This window comes from Habropoda laboriosa, unplaced genomic scaffold, assembly GCF_001263275.1.
Source record: "Habropoda laboriosa isolate 0110345459 unplaced genomic scaffold, ASM126327v1 scaffold145, whole genome shotgun sequence".
NCBI lineage: Eukaryota > Metazoa > Arthropoda > Insecta > Hymenoptera > Apidae > Habropoda > Habropoda laboriosa.
Genome location: NW_017100307.1, coordinates 1001792 through 1019407, shown reverse-complemented (window position 1 = coordinate 1019407; position 17616 = coordinate 1001792). Strand labels below are relative to the sequence as shown.

At 37.5% G+C, this 17616-nt stretch overlaps 2 protein-coding genes across 2 annotated transcripts in view; both read right to left on the bottom strand.

Annotated features, from left to right (window-relative positions):
* Positions 1 to 5691: 5691 nt before the first annotated feature.
* Positions 5692 to 10448, bottom strand: LOC108574056 (importin-4-like). Its single transcript, XM_017936566.1, has 15 exons — positions 10321 to 10448; positions 9862 to 9948; positions 9681 to 9788; positions 9455 to 9607; positions 9203 to 9388; positions 8818 to 9112; positions 8587 to 8744; positions 7912 to 8509; positions 7604 to 7839; positions 7317 to 7528; positions 6896 to 7236; positions 6645 to 6820; positions 6356 to 6564; positions 5962 to 6272; positions 5692 to 5868 (listed from the first exon to the last, which is right to left on the bottom strand). The coding sequence occupies exons 1-15, from the start codon at positions 10372 to 10374 to the stop codon at positions 5744 to 5746; spliced, it is 3249 nt and encodes a 1082-aa protein (XP_017792055.1). The 5' UTR covers positions 10375 to 10448; the 3' UTR covers positions 5692 to 5743.
* A 3889-nt stretch (positions 10449 to 14337) lies between these two features.
* The window catches only part of LOC108574081 (forkhead box protein E1-like), a 4995-nt gene continuing 1716 nt past the window's right edge, over positions 14338 to 17616 (bottom strand). Inside the window, exon 2 of the mRNA XM_017936592.1 lies at positions 14338 to 14594. Coding sequence (XP_017792081.1) covers positions 14338 to 14594 — 257 coding nt within the window. The remainder of the gene's footprint in view (positions 14595 to 17616) is intronic.

The window sequence follows — 17616 nt, the reverse complement described above, 5'->3', positions numbered from 1 at the left end:
ATCGTGATAAGGGAAATGGGCCACTCTAAACGCCCTCCCTTCCCACCTCTCCACCTCTCTATTTCCCTCTTCCTCGCCGTACAACGTCCAAGCGGACGTACCGGTCACGCTTTTCTGAGCTTTCAGCGTTTCACAGGCGCTCCTCTACAGGCGACCCGAAATGATAAAGCCACCTGGCCTGTTCTGTCCGTGATCACGCTCGCGATTTCATTCCGCCGGTTTCTCCTTTTACGTGCGGACACACAATACTCCACTTGGTTCCTTTCGATTCTGCGAAACCTCCTACGTTCTCGACGCTTAATTGGTGTGTGCTTGGCCGACGATCGTTCACCACTGAAAATAAAACGAGAGAATTGTGTGAGTGCTAGGAATACAGTCGGCTGTATTTTTTTTTTTTTTTTAACTGGAATGGTCACTTTTAGAAGAACCCATCGAAATGAATATATTACAGTGGAATAGGGTATTTCGAACACTTCGAACGAGCAGAAATACTGTACGCTTAAATTACACGGTAAGGAAACTCGCAATCGAATACACGCTACTTCGAACGGCATTCATTATCATGATATACGACTTTCTCTGTCGAATTCACGCTCGATGCATCCTCATTAGAAGCGGCTCGGAAGAATGGAGAATGTTTCATCTTTTTTTTTTCTTTCTTCGAAATTTCATCGAATTTCATATGGTGTTACGGGGTTCGTTCAGAATCATTCATCCTTGATAGATCTCGGCCAGTTCCACGATCATTTCTCGGCATTGAGATCCCGATCGACTGACCGTGACTCGAGTTTCGTGCAATGGTAGCGTAGTACCTGAGACGAATACTAAAGCAGGTATTGCCTCGGTTTCTCTGCTCTGGAGATATTAGTCTTTAAATTGGCACTCCTAAAAATTTATTCAATGTTTGTTAATTCCAATGAAATTAAAAAAAAAAGAAAAGAAACAAAGATACTGAATAGTAACATCGTGGGGAATTGAATCAGTACACAAGCAATAATTCTGAACGAGAGGGAAGAATAATTGATACGCGAGAATGATCCATCTCGCGTTTCTATTACAACTTGGCGTCGAGTGTGAAAGTGACATTCACGAGCAACAGCTTGGTCATCGTGTCTGGGCGCTCCACGCTTGAGTGCACCTAGCAGCTACCGGAAATAATGCGTGCATCCATGAATTAAACCCTTGTCGATAAGCGTGAAACGTGCACGGTAATTTGCATCGAGCCGTTTAAAACCGGTGACAGTTTTATTTCACACGTATTCCCGTTACGAAGATAAACGACGACGGGCTTGTTTCAATGTTGGACCGATCGCCTTTTGATCTTCGACGTTGCTGAGAATACCGTGGTTACCGAGAACACATAGGTTACAGAAGTAAGAATTTTTCAATATTCCAAGGACATCGTGTGTACGACAAAAGATTCGAAGAACTAGAGAATTGAAGAACTAAAATTTTACTATAATGATCTTTAAAGATACAACCTTGTAAGACGTCTGATAAAAGTAGAAAATAAAAGAGGTAACTAGCCAAGTGTAAAGCAGCAATTAAAGCATTAAAGCGGTTATAATTAACGTTTTGATTCGCAATTATATTCGCCGTGTAGTTACAGCAGATTTACTCGAAGCACGCGCGAAGAATCGCGAATCATGCACGGTGATTTGAAAAAGCGACGACCTCCCACCGCGTTCACAACAAGTCTCAGACGTCTTTTAATCGTCGAATCTTAATTACATCCTGCTCTCGCTCTTTCGCATTCGAGTGACGCCACGAACGCCTCGTATGTAACTAAGCGGCCTTCCGTATCGTTTCATCGTCCAAAACCGACCGGTCCATTAAGCAAATGACAGCCGAAGAAAGGACGCGATTAGCCTCTGTCGCAGGATGTTTTTCACCCATGATAGATATAAAGCGTGAAGGAACGAATCGGTTATTGCATCGCTTGAGGCGGACGGAGGATCATTTGTTCAAATGACTTCATCACTCTGTAAACAATCAACTCTTTAAGAAGTTTTATACTTTGTACAATTATAGAAGGAATGTACTATTGTCAGATAAAAAGAATAAAATATTTTCCTATGTTCATGATACACGAATTATTTCTTCCTTATAATTGAACATGAATAACCGATTTTTATTTTGCAACGCAACGTGCATGATGTATGCGACAGATTGTGTAGTATGTATGTGTTACGCGTCTCTCTCTCGTACGATCCCATTCTTTTCATCGATCATACTTTTGCCAGAAGCATCGATGTACGACTGATAATCGCATTGTTAGATTAAGAACCGAATAAAATCCAGCAATCGACTGAATCATACGATTGATCGTTCCTTGTGAGTAATTGCCGTGCAGAAAAACACAGCGTCTGCTTCTTTGTAATTTTAAAACGGGGCAAAAAACTGTTACGACACCGAGTCAGCCTCTCGGATAATCGGTTCGTCCGTTGGTGCGTTCGTTCGTTCGTTCTGCCATTGGTGAGAACTGATATTTAATAATCGTGTGTGTGTGTGTGTGTGCGTGTGTGCGTGCGTGTGAACATCTTCGTTAGTGTAGTTATACAGCGATGGTGCAAAATGTAACGTAAGACCAATGAAGATAAGATGCATAACGAAAAGAAGACGCTTGCATGGGAAATCAGAAACAGTGGCGCCACTATATCCAACAAGACACCCCTAATAAATTAGAAATAAATATTTTGAAATATGGACAACCCTTCAGAATAATGACTAGACACCGATTAACGTTTCTTTTATATTCGATCAATGGAATTAACTAGTGATTGTAGATCTTACTCACCAAAATTACAGGAACGATGACATTCCCCATATCGTGGTTCTAATATCCGCCAAACAATCCACTACGGCGCACACGGTACAAGTTTCCACTATGCAGACACGTTGCTCGGATAATTCATCGATGGATCGTACGATTTAACCGCGTTCAGCCGCCGCGCGCAATAAGCCACTTTCGTCTGACGAAACTTTCCACTAGCGATATCTCCATGAAGCATGGTAAGCTCGACAGGTATATACACAGTCGAGCCACGGACATGGGTCGTACACCTACGGCTCCTTTTCGATTCGAGTCATGGTGGAGATCCCAAGGACACTCGCCAGCATCAGACACTCGATATGCGTGCACGTATAGGGTGTCCAAAAATTTCGACGCTGGCCCGTTACTTTGACGTCCAGGTTAATCGGCTACGTACGTTCTCTTTCGTTGTTTGCAGCGGCATGTATTTATCTGATTCGTCGATAACGATTCGTGTGGGGTGATGATTGTTTAAGAGATTCTTGTGAAATTTCAATGTTTGAAATTTCGAGATTAAATTGTGGAAGAAGCTCAAATTTATACGAGTTCCCTCCGTCCATAGGGATCAATGTCCAATTTTACTAAATCGGTAAATCAGAATTCGAGTACAAGTCGAATATTTCGATATATAAATAGAGAATGATATAGTTGGCTAGTTATTTCGAGATTCATCGATATTTGGATTTTGAACATCCGGCTCCGAAAATTCTTCCCGCCTGTTCGTTGATACACTATATCACGAGCGAGATCTTTGCTTATGCAAGTGACATAGCAGGTATTTTTATGCTTTCTAAACACGAGAAATATGGCTGTGACAAATCGACTAAATAACAGGAAAAAAATGTTCGTGGAACTGCTTGTTACTTATAAAAGAGATACACACAGATCACCGGAGAATTACGCTGGATTACACTTTTGATACACCGTGTAAGTAGGTGCGTACATCTGTGGGTATACACACGTCTGATCATCGATGACTAACTCACCCGGCTCAATGGCACGAAAAGAACCTCCACAACGCTTTATGACTTCCGTCGTCTCTTGTCGGCGGAAGGTCATCGATCAACGAGTTTGCCTCTCTAGACGAAACCCGAGAAACAAGGCATCATCTGGTCGTGAAACTCATTTTAACGCTACACGCATACGGAACACTTTCTCCAAGCGGTTGCACACTTTATAGGAAATGTACTTCATATTTGAATCTTGACGTCGGTACGCGAACGTCCCCTCATTTCGTGGATCGTTTCGATCACGTGGTGTAACAAACCGGTTCAGTCGGTAATGAGGAACTTTTTCTTTAAACGAGTATATATGTACGACATTGTACGTTAACATTATTTCATATTACCACGCTTTTTTATATGTGTAATTTCTGTATAATCGTGAAATTATGTAGTCTGTCCATGTGATCATATTTATGCCATTGAATGTTGATATCGAAATAGTATTCCTCATTGTTGAAAGTGCAGCTGCAGATGCGTGCTGTATTTTCTTCAGCACACTGTTTCCGAAGTAGATTGACGTCATCATTGAATATTTTAATTTTGTAGCACATGTGTAAGTACACCTGTGAATTTTGTCGGTAACGATGATCTCTACTAGCCGTTTTCTAAATGTTTCCTACTTTGAACACTGTATTAATAGCTCTTTCTTTAAATATATCACAATTCTACTTTACATTTTTCATGGGCGGAAATCGAATACACCGGGTTAAGAAGACGAATGTTCGATAATTTCCTAAAAACACGACAGGCCACTGAGTTATCTCGAGCTTTTAGATAAAGTATCGATAGTATTATATAAACTTCGGTATTCCAAGGCTGTGAAAATTCTGACAGTATTTCAAATTTCAAAACCGCTATTGCAAAATTTCTCTCGTCACCCTGACCATATTTAATTTAATTAAATTATCATAAACAAACAAGATTACCCACAATAATAAAATATTTCAAACTGTTTGTAGTACAGGCGCATAAAGTGTAATCTGCTTACACAAATAAGCAATGCAATAAATTTTCTTAATCATATAGCTTATTTATAGAATTGATAAACTACCCAAATTCTGGCTAACGTTATTTTTGTCCTTTGACAATGATTCAGAATGACAATATTGAGTATACTGATAATTTTGGAATAAATATTGACTTTGACAAAGTTATGAATAAATATAAGTATGTGGGTGTAGATTTTCGTGGCAATGCAGTTTCCCAGTCAAAAAAAATTGAAAAGCTATTTGTAAAAAGGATATAGTGCAACAATTTTATTCTTCAAATAATACATTTATGTTCAATGTATACATGATTTGCTTCATGCTATATGCAACGTTCTTGGTTACAAATAAACATGAACCTTAATAACCAAAGCTTTCGTTTCTCAGTATAACATTTATGCTTACACTTTTAACAAATTCACATATTAGATTTTAAAACTACCGGTTCTTGATTTCCAATAAATTAGAATGAATTTATAAAAAAAAAAAAGAAAAAACAATTGGAAAATTTGATAGACTAGAATTTAACATAAATTGTCCAACCAATATATATGTATATATCTCCACACAAATTGTATTTTTCCACTGTTATAATATTGTGAAACATGAGTACCAAGGAGACTTAAACGGAATATGGTATCCTGTTACACTATTGGTTTGAATAATTGCACTTATTGACAGGTTGATACTGTATGAGTACAAAAAAAAATGTAATTTCCATATTCACAACAACTTCCGAATAATGGACATATATAAATATATATAAAATTGTAAATTAGAGTAACCAGTACTGAAAACCTCAATTTGTTAGATATAACTTAAAAACATGAAATATATCTCATATATCACTTTCTTTATGATGAAAATGTCTTCATCTATCAGTCTGCGTATCCTTTGTAAAACAATCAAAGGTAGAGTTATTTTCAAGTCCATATCGAGACCTAAGAAAATATACGTTGTATGTTTGTCGTAACTTCTGCAGGAAGTTCAGTATACATGGAATTCCACTCATTTGGAAAATCTCGCTGAGCAGATTTTATGAATTCCATAACGATACTCTTCGCTTCTATGTAACATAACATAAACATATAATTCAACATATAATGTAGTAATTTCATATCAGTTATATTAAATATGAAGAAAATATTGTGTAATATACCGTCATCAGTAGCTCTACCCTCGTGTAATACACTGACTGCAACTTTGAGTAATATTTCCATATGCGGTCTTAAAATGGGATGACCAGCTTCATACAATGTTAATACACTTTTAAAGACTGCTTTGTTTTCTTCAAAGTCTTCTTCTAATGGCAACTCTTTAACGAAAACTGGGAATATTTGATCAAGAGGTAAATTGGAATAATTGGCAATTATAAGTCGTGCAATTGCTCCGACTACGTTATCGCGAGCTCCTGCGTGAGATTCCTTAGCGATCGCACCTGATAAAACTTGTAAAATATCAGGATAATGTCTTTGAGATCGTGGTTAAGGAAAAAAAAAAAGGAAAAATACATGATTTTATCAAAACATTGAAGTAATAGATTAAAAGGTTACGAATAAACTGCTTCTTTGCCGTGTAATGCAAGTTCACCAATTCCATATATTACATTATTACGAACTTCGGCACTTTCATCATCCGTAAGTCTCAAAAGTGTAGGAAGAAGCTGAGGTACAAATGCAGCTACCGTATGTTTAAGTCCTGCGAAACATTCTGAAATTGTACCAACAGCGAAAGATCTTTGACCTTCAGATTTGTTCTTTTTCTGAAAACATTTAATTCTTAGGCCTAAATGCAATAAATAACATTAATAAGTACGTAACTACCAAATAAACAGAACTTTACCAATCTTTCTAAAAGCATTGGCAGTATTGTTTGGAAATAAAGTGCAAAGTCTTCCGGCGGAATTATTTTTCCGAAATTAGATAATACATCAACCGCACATTCAATTAACAATTCATCTTGTTCAGCTTCAGTATCTAAGTCTTCTGTTTCTTCTTGATCTTGGCATTCAGTTTTGCCTATTATATAAACAACTTTCTGTATAAATGATAATTGTCAAAGTGATAAAGATATAATTTACATTAAACTGTTACCTGACATGACATCAGTGATACAATTCATTATAGCCTCCTTATGACCTTCTCCAATAAGAACATCTGTCCTTATTTCTTTCAGAAGTTCTGTATAAGCATCTAAACCACTAATAGCTACTGATCGTTCATCACCTAATCTTATCAATTCTGACAATTTTGGTATAAATACGGAAAGTGCTTTTAGCAAAGCTTGCTTTCCTTCATTAGTATTAATTTTTGAGAAGTTAATGCAGAATTGTAAAAGAGCGTCAATAGCAGCTTTGCGAATATCCTCTTGTGGATAATTCATTAATTTGAAAGTTTCCTCAAAGGATTTTTCAAGGTATGGTAGGAATGCTTCTCTAAAATAACAAATATGAAATAAATATATAAAATAACGAAAACAGCACGCAATTAAATAAGCAAATATTAAATATCGTACTCTGTATGCTCTGCAATTTCTTTTAAAGCTAGAATTGCTTCTTCTTTCTCTTCAATGTATGCATTTTCAACACTATAACCTGCTACATCGTCATCATCGTCATCATCTTCGTTATCTGTGTTTTCAATATCTTCCTCTTCATTTTCATTTTCATTGTCACTAAGATCTTCATAAACGGGAAAAGCAGAAGATTCATTCTCCTTAAAGTGGGGCTATCAAAAGACAAAAGCACAACTATAAATGTAATTGGGTAATCCTTATTTATATTCCTTTCATAGTTTACATACCACTATGCCTTCTGAACTCTGTATACTAGATATCATATTGTCGATGATTTCTGGCAAAACAGCTGCCATTTCTTTTTTCATTACAGTACTTATTGATGCAAACAGTCCGTAAACTGACTTTTTCAAATCTGGATCCTCTGTTTCTTTTAGCAATTTCATTCCAAACTCAAGAGACCTACCAGCCAAAGGTGCAAAATTTTTTTCACCTATTGTTCTTGCAAATACCCCAAGAGTATCTACAATACCAAAGAATTATTAATATGATTAATGATCATTACGAGAATTTTCATTTTTGTCAGCATACGAACCAACTGCTTGCACTTGGAGACACATGGTTTCTTCTGTTTGTTTTTCTGAAAGATAACCATTCAGAATAGAGACCACTCTTTCAAAGTATGGCAACATGTGCTCTTTGCTGGCCATAGCAGTTGAACCTAAAGCACTCAGAGAAAGTTCTCTAACATGAACTGGAGTATCCGCATTTAAAATTTCGAAAAGTCTTTCCATTAAAGTTGGCAAATATGGCAAAAGACTTTCGTTCAAATTTTCACAGAACATTTCCAATGCATAAAACATACGGTCAACCGAAGGTGGTTCTTTCTTTTCCTGCTTAATATGTGCACATATTTGTCCAAGGTATTCAAATAACACTGGTAATAATTCGGAAGAATAATGGGAAATGTCTGGTTGTAAATGTTCGGAAAATTGTCCGAGTGCAAAAAGAGCAGCATTGCGTACAACAGGAATAGAATCAGTGATCCCTTGACAAGTACAACGTAAGAAGGATTCGAGATATTTAGCACGGATATATTCCGAACAACCCTCTGCTAATACTGCCATTGCTAGGAATGACGCTTTTTTCGCATATATGTCTGTACCTTGAAGGCTCGGTTCTATATATTGTAACTATAAATATAGTATAAAAATAAAATATTAGCTTTATATCTCACAAAAAGTTATGCTATAAACATTTGAAATCGTACCAATCGAGGAATTAATTTCTCTGGAGGTAAATGAAGTGCAAGTAAATCTAAAGTTTGAGTAGCACAAGTTACAGGTGTATTATCTTCATTATCACCGCTAAAGTAAACTTCATCATTATCGTCCTCAGGTCGTGTGGACATAAGATTAAACAACATATCTGTAAAATTATACGAAAGGATTATATATTTATAAAAGTACAAAAAATTGTTTACAATACTGATATATCTTACCTATAATGGGTTCAACAAGTTTATGTTTGATTATGGCTTTCTTTTTTGTTCTGGCTAACCAGCCAATGAAACCAAATGCTTTAACTCTAAGAGCATCATCTAGTGATTTATTACCAGCAATAGCAAGGCACATACTGACAAGAGGTTTGACATGGGGTGCTATCACAGCAGTTGCGTTTTCACATAATTCATCTAACAGTTCAAAGCATTCAATAGCTTTGTTCTCATTAGTAGTAGTAAGAGACTGAATTGTGGCCATCACTTGAGGCATCATTTGGTGATAAGCATTTACCATCTATGAAAGATATAATTTATTATTTATAATTAAATATGATAAATCTTGACTTTAATCTATTTTTGATAATTTTTTCTTTTTTTGACTTACCATCTGATTACCATCAACTAAAGGAACAAGGTTTTGCATTATTCGTAAAACATAATATGCTACTGGGTTTCCTAAATCTTGTAAACTGTTCAAAGTCTGTCCAAGAAGAATTGCAAGTGATCCAGCATGTGAAAGGTATGCATGAGGTGCAACTTCAGTCATAATTGACAAAGTATAAGTTCCCAACTATAACAAAATTATTTTTTTTAACAAATACCATAGAAGCTAAGAACAGTTTAATTTATTTCATACCTCTTTATCCATTAAATTTTCACTAGTAATTAATTGTTGTACAAACTGTAAAACTTCTGGCCATCCATTATAAGGCAATTCATGTTTTACAATTACACCTATTAATTGTGCAATTGCATTTTTTACAAACTTTTCTGGTTCATTTACTAGTGCCTAAAAAGCAATAAAATATTATGTACATAATCTTATGTGCAAAAATATAATTTTCAAAAGAATGTTCTTCTACCTGTAAAATTACTGCCTTAAATTCATTGCGTACAGGTTGTTGCAATTTCTGCCAATGTTTTCCTTTGCCATAACGCTTTCTAAGTAATACAGCTGCATATTGCCTTATCTAGATATACATGACTCTTTGGTATAAAAGATTTATAGTACAAATATAACATTAATGCAATAAAAATAAAAACCTGGGAATTTGTTGATGATACTATAAGTTGACATAATGCTGGTGTACTTTCTGGTTTTTTAAAAGCCTCTCTAAGTTCTGCTGTTCCCTGTAAATATAGTATTAATGTTATATTAAATATTATGAAACATAAATCTCTTCATAAAAGGCCTTGAACGCTAATACCATTAAATAGGATGTATAGGCATCTTTATTTAATAGAGAATCTCACAGATTATATGACATGCATATTAAAACATTAAATATAAAAAGAAAGAAAGAAGTTCACGAAATGAAGCATCAGATTAACTTTACTAAGGTAATGTATAAGAAGGAAATAGTATCTTCTGCTGGAACCTATAATGTGGATAAAATAAAATGAGTTCGATCTCGCTTAAAGTGGTTATTAAAGGCAGCAAACACGTGTTTTGAAGAGCAGAAAATTTGCGGTTGTCATAAAGTGTCATTTCTGTAAATATACCTGTTGTATCGATGTGTTATCGGCTATGAGTAACTTCAGTAGTATTTCCTCCATTGTTAATGTAATATTAGTAAATAAAATATGTATTCGACAGTAATCCCGAACAAAGTAGCCGGCTGTCTACTACCGCTTTTCTGACCTGTTGGTGACGTCCGTATCCCACATTTATCCGCATGCGCAATATTTTAATGTACAAACGGTCTTCAAAATTTTTTTCTATGTTATCGTTTCCAACAAATTATTCTGAGGTATATAAAAATCGATATCTTTTAACAGATAAACTAGATTAATTTTTATAAATAATTGTTTCGACAACTTAAAGTAATCATTTCCTTCTAAACATAAGTACCATTTTCCCAATCAGAGAAAATTTCTATCCTGAGTGTACAAGTTACGTGTCCTATAGAGGGCACCCCGGGCACCACTTTTTACCGATCGAGTAAGAATTTCTTGTTCTAGAAATTTGAAAGTGTATTAAATGTTTTTTGCAAAATGTACAACTAGGACACGATACTTGCAGATACTCTCAAGAAAAGCTGCGCTTTAAATTAGCAAATAATTCATGTGAAATTGAAATTGACAAGCAGAGTTAATCTAACAAGATAAATCATATCAGGAGTATTCAATATTTACGCTTCTACTCAGAAGTAACGTTATATACCATAAAATATGCAGTTCACTTTAATAGCGACAATTTAAATCGGAACTTTTTGTTTTCAGGTCTGTGCAGTGTAAATCGCGAGGCGTTTGTTCCGACTATGTCTAGTCTCGCATCGCGTCGAGCAGTTTATTATTTTAGAGCGAACCCCTTCCTCGCGTATCGTTCTCTCTTTCTCCATTCCACGTTCATCCTTCTTTCGATTCGTGCCCTCTCTGTCGCTTCCTCTCTTTTCGTGAACGCTTCGATACGGAGGCGCCTTGAGATAATGCAGTCTCCCGAATTCTTTGGATCGCTACTTTAAAAATCCAGTTCATGGAAAAATGTTATTATCCTTCACCTGTTCCGCTTGCTGTTCGAATTGAATAAAATTGCCTTCCATTTTGGAGAATTTTGAAAAAAAAAAAAACAAAATACACTTATCTAGAGAGATTAAGAAATTCTAAATTATGTCTCTTGCAGCTCAAGAACCAACACTCATCTTGAACTTACGTACTGCTAGAAGTGGATCCTCGTAATTGCTATAAGTGGCTGCTCATTAATTCAAGGTTAGCTTCATGTTAAAAAATTCTCTACGATGGGATGGATACTTGTTGTCGCAAGCAAGGATATAATTTTAATTGTCGCCAAAAATTCTACCGAGTAACATTCGATTTGATTTATTAGCCAAGGGACCATAGCAGAAAATAGAAAGACAATTTTCTCTTCCTGGGGAAGAAAGTATCGCAGAAACAAGAACACCATGAAACCACAGCCAGAGATGCCCTGTCAACGGCGTCATTGAGTGACTCCTCTTGCACCTCGTGCATATTCGTCGTCTGGCTTACGTGCATTCTGGACGACGCGGTTCAGAAGTGGCTTTTTTCGTACCAATTTAGTATCCGGATCGTTTACATTGTTAACGAAAAAAAAAAATCAGCTAGAAAATTCGCCCCAATGAAACGAAGCAACAATCGTATTGCATGAAAAACTTTGACAAAAAACGTTAAACGTTAATAAGTAATAAATTAAAAAAACAATTTAATCACGAAAAGATTAATGTATAATTAATTCAAGTATCATAGAAGAAATGTAGAAAAGAGTTGAATGTTTTTTCTTTCTTTCTGTTACGAGGAACGAGATGAAACTTTCGTCGTAATATCGGACGTACGAGTGCACAACAAAAGGAAGTCAAGTCATCTCTGTCCGTATGACGAGTAGATCCGGCCCTCCTCGTCGGCTTGGCGAAAAATTTTAATGTGATATTAATGTCCGTTATGAATCTGTTTCGTGTAAGCCGACACCACATGCGATCCGCCATCACGCATAACGTTCTCTAATTTATTACATAAGCAATCTGCCGTGCCTCTTGTAATTCTCTAAGCCGATTCAAGGAAATCACCGATAGATAGCGAAGACTAAATCGACGGGACAAAGAACTATCTATCTATCTGTGACCGATTACGGTGCAATGAAACTGTAACTGCAATTATATTCAAGTATATTACCGCACAATACATTTTTCATCGTACAATGAACACATTGTAAGCGTATTTACTAATGTATACTTGCATATAAATACAGGGTCTGAGGAATGAAACGAAAAAGGAAGAGAGGAAAGGAAGATCACTGTACTCGGAAATTCACCGTCCTGATTCATCCGCAAAATTTCCCAGGCACGTTCTTTGTTCCTCTTCCTTGACCGCGATAATGAGATCTGGATCGTGTGTCGCCGCACTATTTTCGGACGTGACATTTCCATCGATAATCAGCGGGGCCAGCGTTTCAGCCGAAAAGGTGCAACACGTGATTTATAGGAACACAAAGAAACAAAAGGGAACACGGTTTTACTATTTGAACACGTGACGAGCAAGAGAACGTCCCAGGGAACTTCCATATTACTCAAATAAGTGCATCCCAGGCCGAGCATCAGGCATTCCCGTCATTTTTATGGCTGGGACCGGCAACAAGCTGTTCCAATAGAGAGATCTGTCGCGCGTTTGCCACTATCGTTTTCACGACCGTATTATTTTTTTATTTTTCCTTTTTTTATAACCCTCCTGCAAAGGATCGAGAGCCACTGGCTCCTCTCTGAGATCCTCCGACAGGAGCAGCGGAGTCTTCGGTCTCTTTTTATTTCCTTTTTTTTATTACTTTCGTCAGAGAAAAGGAATAAAAAGGACAGAGTAAGATATTTAACATCGTAAAACTTGCTCTTCTTCGTGAAGTTTTCTTCGTTTAGTAAAATACCATGGAAATTATACAATGTATTTCACTTCGAGCAAGGAATGATCAAAGAAAGAAAGAAAGACGATAATAATTTGTTACGCGGGTTGGCAGAAAGCGTAATCTCGTTACAGGCGATACGACGACGTAAGCTCCAAACAGTCTGATGAGCGAAAACAGTTCCCGGAATTGGTTCGTGAACGAGAAGTAGGGACTAGGAAAGAGATCTTGCTGCTATCAACAAATCCTTTATCGTCACCGCAAAACCATCGTGTGACGTTATTAATATTTCACTCGATCTGATACATCATCGGAGGTTATAAATTGTCTTAACCCGAAACACTTAACTCACTGCTGACCGAATGAATTACGCTCGAGAATAGGTGTATAGGACATTTAAACGATTTTCTAAATGGTACAGATTATCCTCGTATAACGCGAAACTTTAGGTAACTTGTTATAAGTTGAATAAGGTTTTGTTCAACACACGTTCGTTGCCACCTGTCAAAGCATCGTCGACACAGAATTAGTTGCGCCGTGTGCCATCGTCGACAGTGTATCGATCGGTCACCATCCCTTACGATTTTCTCGTGGCAGAGAACGTGTTAACACGGCACGAATTTTCGAAACATTTGTGAAACATTTCTTAAAAGAACAAGCGAAAATGAAATATCACCGATTCTAAGTTTGATCGATTAGCAATGTGTCGATGAATCTTAAGCGAAAGATGAAAAGCGTGAACGCGTATTGAAGCAGCAAAAAGAAAAGAAAAAAAAAAGAAAGAAAAAGAACAAGAGAAAACATTCGTATTTCTTGTTTTTTTTAGCAAAGAATATTTTAATTCTACATTCATCTCTGTCTTGCGGCGAACGACTTAAATTAATAACATTTACATAATCGTAGCTATAAATACAAAGGGGAGAGATCGCTATTATCGAAGCGACGATCTGAAAGAAAGAAACTTCTTATTCTCTTTAACAAACTTATACATCCGCACTCGTACACAGTTCCATCCATTCGTGATAGAGAATATTCGATACGGTAGATGTTTAACAAGGTGTTCCTTACAGCACCGTTTCAATGTTCCGTCAAACACTTTGCGTTGCAATAGTATAGTTTTTTGTTCTCTTCGTTTCTCAGGCGGTACACACGTTTCACATACTGTACTTGATCTGATCGTAATACATCGTCGTCGGTGGTGCAGTCGTCGTGTGATGAATGTTGGAGGAAACTGTGCCAGGTATGTTCGATATACTCAAGCCGCCGATGTTGCTCAAGTTGAGCGAGCTTAGGGAGCTTAAGGAGCTCAAGGTAACAGAGCCGGCTGGATGACCGAAGTAGGATGGCTTGCGGTCGATCAGTCCACCTCCAGAACTGTTCGAATTCGAGTTCGAACATTGCATCTTTATACCTGAAACAGAGGTAAAAAGAAAGATGGTGTTTTTATTTATTTCATTCACTTATTCGATGTATTTGTTACAGGATAAATGAGAGAAGATGAAGATGAAAGTGAAGCTTGAAACTTGGAGCGATTGTGAGCGTGATAGAATGGTTTCACCCAATTTCCCAAATTCTTCAAATTCAGCATCGAAATGCATTTAGTTTAAATAAGAATCACTAATGTGGGGACCACACACGAAGCGAAAAGAAAAGGAAAAAGTGAAAGACCTCGCGATACGGAATCAGTTCTTGTATAGGTATATACGATAAATCTGTGGCTCCGGCAGCTCTCGAGTAGTTCTTCCTCAAGTACGCACTCGTGTCTCGACTACCGTCTTTGTCTCTTCATTTTCCCTCTCATACTCGTTCGTTTTTCTCTTTACAGTCTGTAGCCGAGATCCACGCATCTTCGCAAAAACAGACAATTCCACCAGAAAACAAGAAAAAACCAAAGAGAAAGACATAAAAAAAATTGAAGGAAAACAGAGAAAATATTATTTCCCAAAGAGTCTACAGAAGAATTATGCATACGAAAATACGCGTAGAAAGAATTTCGAAGCGCAGGTAAAATAGAGCGAAATCATTGATCAAGTAACGATTTAAATCGCGGATCGATGGCAATAATTGAAGTACGGTTTTAATTCCAGGTCGAAGGCAAGTGTAACGAGGATCTTAAAACGGCGTCGTGTGTGGTCTCAATGGCAGTGCCGTCAGTCAAAATCTCCCTTCTACTCCCCCTCGATCTCTCCACGTCAACGAACGACGGAATCGAAAGTTTCCCGACTCGTCGACCGATCTATCCTCTCTTTCTCGTACAGGCAAATTTTTCCCCCCTCTCTATCTCTTTCCTTTCTTTTTTTTCTAGCACACGTTCGAAAACGATGGCAGTAAAAGAAGAGCAGAGAAGCGGTTCCCTGAGCGAATATCGGCGTCGGTCGTGCCAACAACGATGCCATAGTCACGGAGAGTAGAGAGATCGCTCCAGAAATACATCCCGAGACCGGGGTGGAAGAAAAGGAGAAAGAGGAAAACCGGGGCCTACCCAGGCGTCTGCAGATTGATCTGGTTTACACTTTACTGGCTGAACGAGAGAAGAGGAGGGCTGTGGGGAGGAAGGGTGCGTGGGTGGCACGTTTATCCCTTGTCGATGCCCACGGTGTATCGAGGTGGAGTGAAGGAATAGATTGTACTTAGAACGGGAGTGCGCGAATGGGAACGATCTGTTGATCAAGATAGCAAATATTGCGCTGATTGTGCAGAAGATTCATTGGTGATATTAGCAGAATTCTCCGTTTACCTATTTCGAGCGCGTTTCTGATTTAGGAATGAATAAGTTAACGTAGGATGTCATTTTTTAGTTCAATTCAGAACCGTGATTAGATTATTGCGAGGCAAGGTGTTAAACGAAGGTGTTACATTGCAGGGTGTTTCGAAAAATTTCAACACTTTGTAAGAATTTGTACACGCATAGGGGAAATTATGAAAAAACAAACGAACCAAGAATTTTTGGTAGTTCTTAAACATGTATAGAGTGTTTCAAAATGATGTTAACAAGTATATGAAAAATCTGTGCAAGTGTAACAAGACACTTCAAAGATAGAATACATTTGTTAATGTGATACTCTGTGTTATCAATTCTGTTTCTCTAAAAGTTACTTTCGTATTAAGCGTTAACATTCTTTTTGAAACGGCCTGTATTTAACAAATTTGTCGGTTCATTATGTCGGTGTTTCACGGCGTTCCTCGAGATCACGGAACGGCAGACCGAGGTCGGTTCCGCGGAGAGGTTTAATAAACGGACGTCTAGTGTTTGAGGTAGCCACATTCGATGTACTTAGATTAAAGAACATCTTGTTTACCCCACTTGTAAATGTTTACGCGATAAGCGATTTGAGACCTCACTTACCAGCACGCGACTACCGGTAACTGATACAAAAAAACCGTGTATTTTCGTTCTCCATTTGTTTACCGCAATCGAACGTAGTACGCTATTGCATTCACGGAATCGTTTCATTCATAAATGAAATCAATAGAATGAACCGCTACTACGCAAAACGATAACTCACGTTCTTGCCCATAGTATACATACATATACACACGATCAACATCGAGCGTGTATTATAATACGAGGGGGAGTTATAAGATTGTATATCGTCGTAAAATTCTTCTTCACAACGAAACATGTATATTATGACATAGTGTTAATGGACTTGAACGAATTTTACCTCGATGTTTTACTGTTGAGAGAAAAAAAAAAAAAGATGGACGTTTAACGAGTGTGTAATTGCCGCCTCCCGGTGAACCTCCGTGCTAAATTAATCGAAACGGGAGAGACACATACAGGGAGTTCTCGTGTCACGCCGCGTTACACGTGTTATGTTACCAGTTACGAATTACGACTTCTCGCATGGGCGTGACAGAAATGTCACCGCGGCTAATAGGTGCTGTCAGCCCTGGTGATTTCGTGTCTGTCGACTCTGCGCGAAGTGTACTTTCCACGGTGTTATTAAACGGAAACTGACTTTTAAATTTACTCGTCCAGGAAGCTGTGTTCCATCCCTCCCCCCCTTTTTTGTTTTTCTACTCTCGTTTACAATTGTAGATGGATGTAAATTGACATGGATGGCGATAAAGAGAATTTCTTTTTTCTTCAGATTTTTCTTTCACGTGAATTTCAATTGCGTCGAAGACACTTTTTGAACGAGTAGCCTACAGTTTTACGGTGACCGGCGCCTCCACGCTCGTAAACCGTCTGCGATTTTCCACATGGCCCTCCTGACTGTCATGAATTGTCATTGTTGTCTTCGACTCTGGCAATCTTTCGTGCTAGGTCTCACGACTCGACTCTAAAGATCAACGTCTGGATTTCGCAGAAATCCACCTGGAACGAATGCTTCAAGAGCATTTCTGATTTTACTCATGTAACTATAGCAATTATGCTCGTTACAGTAAAATTCTATTCAAAATTAACTAAAGTCCAGTTGAAGTTACAA

What these genes read in the sequence shown, in the direction of transcription:
- LOC108574056 (XM_017936566.1), bottom strand. Translation starts at nt 10,374, where the DNA reads ATGGAGGAAATACTACTGAAGTTACTCATAGCCGATAACACATCGATA. An exon ending in ATAACACATCGATACAACAG is followed by an intron (nt 9,949 to 10,320) that starts GTATATTTACAG and finishes CTATATTTACAG; the next exon opens with GGAACAGCAGAACTTAGAGA. An exon ending in TAGTTGATGGTAATCAGATG is followed by an intron (nt 9,113 to 9,202) that starts GTAAGTCAAAAA and finishes TATCTTTCATAG; the next exon opens with ATGGTAAATGCTTATCACCA.